At 43.6% G+C, this 7,271-nt stretch overlaps 2 protein-coding genes across 2 annotated transcripts in view; one reads left to right on the forward strand and one right to left on the reverse strand.

Moving 5' to 3' along the window:
* Positions 1-1,113: 1,113 nt before the first annotated feature.
* LOC118330724 (large neutral amino acids transporter small subunit 1-like) lies at positions 1,114-1,933 on the reverse strand (the record flags this gene model as incomplete). Its single annotated transcript, XM_035665376.1, is given in 1 exon segment — positions 1,114-1,933. A coding segment is annotated over 1 exon segment (583 nt), but the record flags the coding sequence as incomplete, so codon positions are not given.
* Positions 1,934-5,954: 4,021 nt separating this feature from the next.
* LOC118330312 (large neutral amino acids transporter small subunit 1-like) overlaps positions 5,955-7,271 on the forward strand; it is a 16,230-nt gene continuing 14,913 nt past the window's right edge. The window contains exon 1 of the mRNA XM_035664801.1: positions 5,955-6,102. Coding sequence (XP_035520694.1) covers positions 5,955-6,102 — 148 coding nt within the window. The remainder of the gene's footprint in view (positions 6,103-7,271) is intronic.

The raw sequence follows: 7,271 nt of genomic DNA on the forward strand, positions 1-7,271 counted from the left end.
ACCCTGACTGCCTACACCACAGGCATACACACACACACACACACACACACAGATAACTGAGCCTCTCGGTCCGCAGCTTTGTCATGTGGTCGCAGTCAGGATTTAGCCTTCAGTCAATCTGCAGATTAGGCACTAGGGTTACTAGCTGGCACCAATCACACACATACACACACACACACATATATATATGCATACACAATGTCATGTGGAATCATGTATTCAGAAAGAGATGGAGTGTGTGAGCTGAATTGGGGGGGGAAGACACTTGTTGCGTGTAGCGGTCAAAGAAAACAACCAGACTGGTGCCAATAGGCTAAAGTGGCGATAAATCCAGAGTTAATCTTGTTAAGACTCCATACAAAACAAGGCAAAAGAACAGACAATGTGTTTGTGAAGCACACTACCACTGAACTATTTGCAGCTTGAGATTGCACATTGAGTTTAAGTCTCATACATAATCTGCCATTTTAATATCTCACACAGTATTTATTATTTAGATATATTTTCCGTAAAGCAAAGTTATCCTCTAAAAGTTTAGAGTTCAAAAACAAGAGGCAGTATGATAACTTTAAGGCAGAAACTACCACAATCAAGATGGTGTCAGGCAATAGGAACTCAAACTGCCCCCTGGTGAGAATAAAACTAAGAATAATAATAATAATAATAATAATAATAATAAGATTTATGGTTGTCTTTGTCATAATATTAGCATCTTTAGACCTGTAGACATAAGGTCGACTTTCCATCAGTTCTACAGTTGAATGAAGGCATTATTATGAAGGGATGTTCAGTAAATGTATTTAGAAATGAATGAGAATGTGTCAATGAAACGAGCATGCATTGTTTCCTGTGGGACGTCTATGAGCAGCGGACCTGATGTAATAACGCGGCATCTTTGCGTTTGAGGATGTTCGCGTGTCTCATCATCATCACCACACGTGGTACGAAACCTACCGCACCGACCGAGGTGTGTGAGATGAGTCGGTGGGTTACCTCCGGTCTGTGTGTGTTCATACAGTCACAGGTAGTGGAACTTCACCACGACACACAACAACAACAACAACAACACAATAACACCTAAAGTTGCATCATCCTGGGCAGCACGATACTCACGGATGCAGAGGCAGGCCACGACCTTGGCCCCGTTCTCCGGCACCGGGCACACGGGGAACAGGGGCTTGATGAGGTAGGTGGCGAAAACGTAGGCGACGATGTACTGCGAGGACGGCCGGATGATGAGCAACTCGATCCAGAGTTTGAGGAAAGCCGGCAGGGAGCCGTACACCTCCAGGATGTAGGCATAGTCTCCCCCGGACTTGCTGATGGTGGTCCCCAGCTCCGCGTAGCAGAGGGCTCCCACCGTGGAGAACACCCCACACACCGCCCACACGACCAGGGACAGACCCACCGAGCCGGCCTCCTTCACCACGCCGGTCGGTGTGACGAAGATGCCCGAGCCTATGATGGTGCCAACAATGATGGCCACGCCGTTCACCAGGGTGATGGTCCTCTTCAGCGTGACCCCCTCCTCTCCTCCGGCGGCGTTGTCGGGGCTCTTGGCGTCGCCTCCCGGTGCTCCACCCCGGTTGGAGTCGTCCTTATCCCCGCTGCCCGGGGACAGCATCCTCTCCGTAACCTGCTTGTCCTCCTCCCTGTCTGCCGAGGAATTGGAGTTTCTTTTCTTGAGCCCAGACATCGTTGGCTAAGTTTCCTCTTTCTTCTTCCTCACTCGGGGCTTCCCACTTTCCCGCGGGTCCGTTCCTCTCTCTGTTCGGTCCGCTCTGTGGTCTGATACCGGCCGGGCTCAGCCACGACGAGTCAGCGGTGTGTCTGTGGGTCTGTCAGAGAAGCGTGCTTTCTCGTGTCTCTACTCTACCCACGTACAAAGAAACGGTGTAATTTAGCATCATGGCCCTCCTCCGTCAAGGCCAGCCCCTGTTTTAGATCCGCGTCTCCTCACTGGCGTCTGTCTTTCGCTGCCCTCTAGCGGCGGACTGCGGCACTGCTTCCCTCCAGCACACTGCCTCGTCCCACTCTTTCAGTCTGTTCTGGGTTTGAGGGACCAGATGGCCCCACGTGATGGACCCCGGTCGGGTCTACATGGCTTCATCTCTGCATAAAAGGACAAGGACATACCAATAATACAGCACAGTAGCAGGAAACACTCAACACCTGAACCAGCTGGCCTGGTTTTATGGCGCTCTAATCTCAGAGACTCTGATAATAGCCTGAGGGCACTTGAACTGGAAGCCCCTAGAAATGGGGATTCAAGACATCTTGTGTCATTTTATGGATCTGGACCATTTTATGGACCATCCTCTTCAAAGCGTTGTGTAGCCCAGGGTTCAGAAACCTCTGAGTCAGGAGTTAAATGTTGGGTGTCACTCACTCATTCAGGGAATGTAACGTTTCTGTCAGCAGCTGATGTCACTTTGTATCCTCGGCTATGCAAATGTTGAAAGTGAAGTATTAACATGTTATGGTAATTCCAGTCTTTATTTTGCACACTTCTCTAGCAGGGAAATCTGTTCCCGGTCTTGGTTGCATGAGTGTGTTTTGCATTGGACAAAATTATATTCAAAAGTGGCAAGTTTGTGTCCTTAATAAAGCACCACATTTGACTCTGATGAGTATCTTCAGACTGGCCAACTGACAATGTCAAGTGGTTGATTAACCTCCAGATCCATTGTTTTCCTACATTATGAATTTCAACTGCGCGTGTCAGGGTAGACTTCCTGTTAAAGCTGCACTGTAATTTAAGAAGTTTTTCTCAAATGCAAAGGCGTGCAGTTAAACCACAGGAGGAATTTCAGGTGATCATGTTTGACAAAGAAGAGCTGTTTAAAGAAATAAGATACCAGCAGAGAAGCAGTCAGTAGCACAGTCAACAATGACAGTGATGCCAAACCCAAAAGAATGCTTGTAAATGCTGCACATCCAACTGCGTCCTAGGATGCCCCAGATTTCTGAGTAGACAATTAAATAATGAGGCTCCTGGGAAAGGCGTGGCAAAATATGTGACAAAGTTCTGAGTGTGTGTTTGGAGCCAGGCCTCACCTCGAGTGCTGAAGTTTTATATTTGAGGTCACTTACGACCAATCAGGAGACTCTCTGGCTCACCAACACACACTGTAGATGTGGCTGAAAGACAGAAAACAAGTCTGAGCCATGTTCTTAATACTCTAAACATACAAACACATCCACTGACACACACACAGACAATTTCCTTTGTTCGGAGCAGATGGACGCGGTCAACCTTTATTGGCAACAAATCCCGCCTAAAGGTGCGTTCTGATATTGTCTCTGTCCGTCTGCACAAAACCTGAAGAATGCAAGAGCTTCATCTCAGGTCGGGCCCCGGATCAGGAGACAAAAACATTCCATAATCCATGTCTGTCTGTCTTTGTAAACTTGTACAACAGCTCCCACAGGCCCCCAAGAGACATGGGAACAAATGAAGGAGTTATTTTTTGTCACTGTGGGAGGCTGTTGTTGCTGAAAGGACCAGTGTGTAGGATTTGTGGCATCTAGCGCTGTAGTTGCAGATTACAAGCCCTTCACCTCCCCCTTCCATTCCAAGTATGTAGGAGACAGTAGATCCATGTGTATTAATCCGCAGCTGAAAATAGTCTCCAAGAAATGCACAATTTACTCTTCTTTGGGTAATGTTTGCTAAAAACCTACAGTGCCCAGCTGTTTTAGGAAATTATCTTTTTTAATAACAAAATTGTATATTTGTTACTTATGCAAAGGAAATGTCAGCATTTTCAGTCGGGTGGGTACGGCTTTATTTTAAATAGAAAACTACACATTTTAACATATCTAATGTTAAAGTTAAAGTTACTTGCTCTGATAGACGTACATGTAGGATAGAACTAGTGGATATTTTGTTTGTAACGTGACAAATTCCCTCTTCCTCTTTTTGTAAAATTTAACCATTAGAGAGATTATGAAGCAACATTTATAATCTTCAAACAATACATATTGTTTATTGGCTATATTCTGTGATGGGCAATTCATGTATCAGTGTGTATTTAAGTATGCATTTATGCATGCAAGCATGCGCATGAAAAGGCTCCAACTCAGACTATACTGGAGATGTAGCAACACTGGCACTATTATAAGTGCTAGTTTGTCAAAATCAAGACCATATGTCACACACATGTTGCTGCTTTATGTTGCAAGACGGATGTTTCGTCTTCAGGCTTTAGTTTTTGTTTTCTCTGCAGATTTTTCATTCCTATTTACTAGTTTTCCATTTTCCAACAGAGTCTGACCCACTGGCACATTGTGAACTGCAGAGTCCCGACTGTTCTCAGTGCTGGTCCTCTATGGTGCTAATATCTTGTCTTGACATGGCACCTTTTACAGTACTGCTCCTTGTCGTATTGATTTACTTTAGTGCTGACCACACACTATATGAATGAAAAGAGATTCCTAACATTTTTACCACAGAGCGCAGGGTTGCAGATATGAGAGGGAACGCTGCACTGACGGGAAAATGTTCGTAAACAAAGACGTGACACTGCGGCGTGGGTGTGGGAGAGGTCCTCTCCTTCCAGCTGTAGTAATATCCACTCTGTTTCCAGCTTCTCTCATGAGGGACCTGCATGCAGGCTGACCAATGAAATCATCAAATGCACAAACATATAAACAATCTATCCACCCAACATTGTCCACGTGCGTGAGAACTTTTTAGGACTGCTTGTTATTGTTGCTGAGGTTTTTGGAAAGCCTGGAACAGTAGCATGCATAACACCTGTCACACACACAGCTATCTCCTGGTTCGGGGGTTTAAACACAAAAATGGATACAGTGTTTTTGAAAATCAATACAGTATCGCAATAGTCAAGAGTATCAATATTTAAGTAGTAAGTAGGGAGCTTTTTGCTAACTTGTTTGCCAAATCTATTTTATAAGGTGACGTCAGTGCCCCCGAGTGGCCAAAAAAAATCCATTAATGCTGCTTTAAAGTGTGTTTTGTTTAGAAGCAGTTGAGAATATGTGTGACTAAGATGAAACTGAACTAGCAAAACGGGCCTGTGTTAAAGCTATGAGTTCACTTTTTGCCTGTTTAAAAGGTCTTCAGGACTCTTTAGGATTTATCTGCTTTTACTTTATTCTATTTATTTTGAGTATATTTTACTACAGTGTACAGGGACACCCAGGTGGCCTAGGGGTTAAAGTACTGCTGGTTCATGTCCAACTGGGGTCCTTAAATTGTTGCATAAGTCCCCATCTCTCTCTCTCCCCTCATTTCCTGTCATCTTTCTACTGCAGCTATAAAGGCATTAAACTGCCCCAAAACAGAGCTTTTTTCAAGCTATTTTTAGTCCAGTGTGTAACATTTAAAAGGATCTGATTGCAAAAATGGAATATAATATGCATAGGTATGTATTAGTGTATAATTATTGTGTGTGTATATATACACAGGTTATAACATTTCCTTAGAATGAGCTGTTTGTATCTATAGAGGCCGGGGGTCACCTTCTATGGAGTCTGCCATGTTGAACTGCCAGTAGCCCAGAATGAACAAACCAACACTGGCTCTAAATAGGGTATTTTGTGTTGTTTCGCCGCCACCCTAGTTCTTCTTTCACATTGCACAGCCCGCTCTCATTCCCAGGTTGTGAAATACATATCTGAGCAATGTTCGGTCAGTTACAATCTGCAGCTTCTTACACACTGAACTTATAAGTCCAATTCTATCAACCTTTTGCCTTGTAACATACATTTACATGACATGTTTGCAGATTGTACATGTTACTATATCAGCAAATGACATGTCATTTTTCCTACTTTGTCAGAGTTACCTTAACTGTATTGTGAGATAGTGTGTAGCATGTATGAATTGTGAAACAAGGTGCACTCCCAATATGTATTTAAACAAACCAGTTTAGACAGGACATTGGAGTCAAAACAGGAGTCACACGGATATAAGTCCTTTGTCTGAAATGTCTGAAACACCAAACAAATACATCAGAGCAGCTGAAGACCACAAAGATGAGCAAAAGAGGAGGAAGATGAGGAGGAAGAGCAGCTGGCTTGGAGTTCAGAGGGAAAGGAGCCTCTCATTGTATGTTCCTGTTTATATCTCTGCCTGTACAGAGAACTGGAGGGGTTCGTGGGTTGTTGATCTACAACGATTCCCCTCAAACAGAGAACAGAAGGACAGCAGGAAGACCAGTTCTCTAATTAGAACCTGCCTTCTTCTCATCTTCTTCTTTTCATCTCTCTGCTTCAGTGAGGGACAGTGAACAAGGTCACTATGGTGTATTCTAAATGGTACACTTTTATGTCAATGGATGTATATATTTTGCATACAAAAAAACAAAGTTTATAAGATAAAATATTTCTTTAAAAGTCCCACAATGGGGAAATTCCAATCTTACGATGTCTACAGGCCTCTGGAGAGAAGGGATCGGTCGCTAATATATGGACAAAACAACATGCTAAAGAACTCTTATTTTTGTGTATTATTTATTATTCATTCATTTATTGACTGATTTATCTATTCCTCTTAGTTTTTATTTTCGTACACCAGGGGGCAGCTTTGTGGAGCTTCCTATGCCTGACACCATCTATTGCGTTTAGCGCTGCTAGAATTTACATTTACTGCCCTCTTTTTGAACTCCAAATTTGAGGATAACTTTGCTTCTACAAAATCATATCTAAATAATAAATTACTGTGTGGGATATATTAACCATGGCAGATTATGTATGGAGACTTAAAAGCTCAATGTGCAATCTCAAGCTGCAAATAGTTCGAAGTGGGTAGTGTGCTTTCACAAACAACATTGTCTGTTCTTTTGCCTTGTTTTGTTATGGAGTCTTAACAAGATTAACTCTGGATGTATCGCCACTTAGCCTATTGTTGCACCAGTCTGGGTTGTTTTCTGTTGAAGCCGCCTACACGCAAACAAGTGTCTTCCAATTCAGCTCACACACTCCATCTCTTTTCTGAATACCATGATTCCACATGACATTGTGTAGGGCATATTATAATGTGTGTGTGGTGTATGTGTGTGATTGGTGCCAGCTAGTAACCTTAGTCCTAATCTGCAGATTGACTGAAGGCTAAATCCTGACTGCGACCACATGACAAAGCTGCGGACCGAGAGGCTCAGTTATCTGTGTGTGTGTGTGTGTGTGGTGTGTGTGTGTGTGTATGCCTGTGGTGTAGGCAGTCAGGGTCACTTAGGGGCTGGAGGCCAGATCTACACACACCACAACACACACAACACACTTGGTGTAAGTTATTGTTCGGTTTG

The sequence above is a fragment of the Morone saxatilis genome, unplaced genomic scaffold (assembly GCF_004916995.1).
Source record: "Morone saxatilis isolate NCDOM2014 unplaced genomic scaffold, NCSU_SB_2.0 Contig2, whole genome shotgun sequence".
NCBI lineage: Eukaryota > Metazoa > Chordata > Actinopteri > Moronidae > Morone > Morone saxatilis.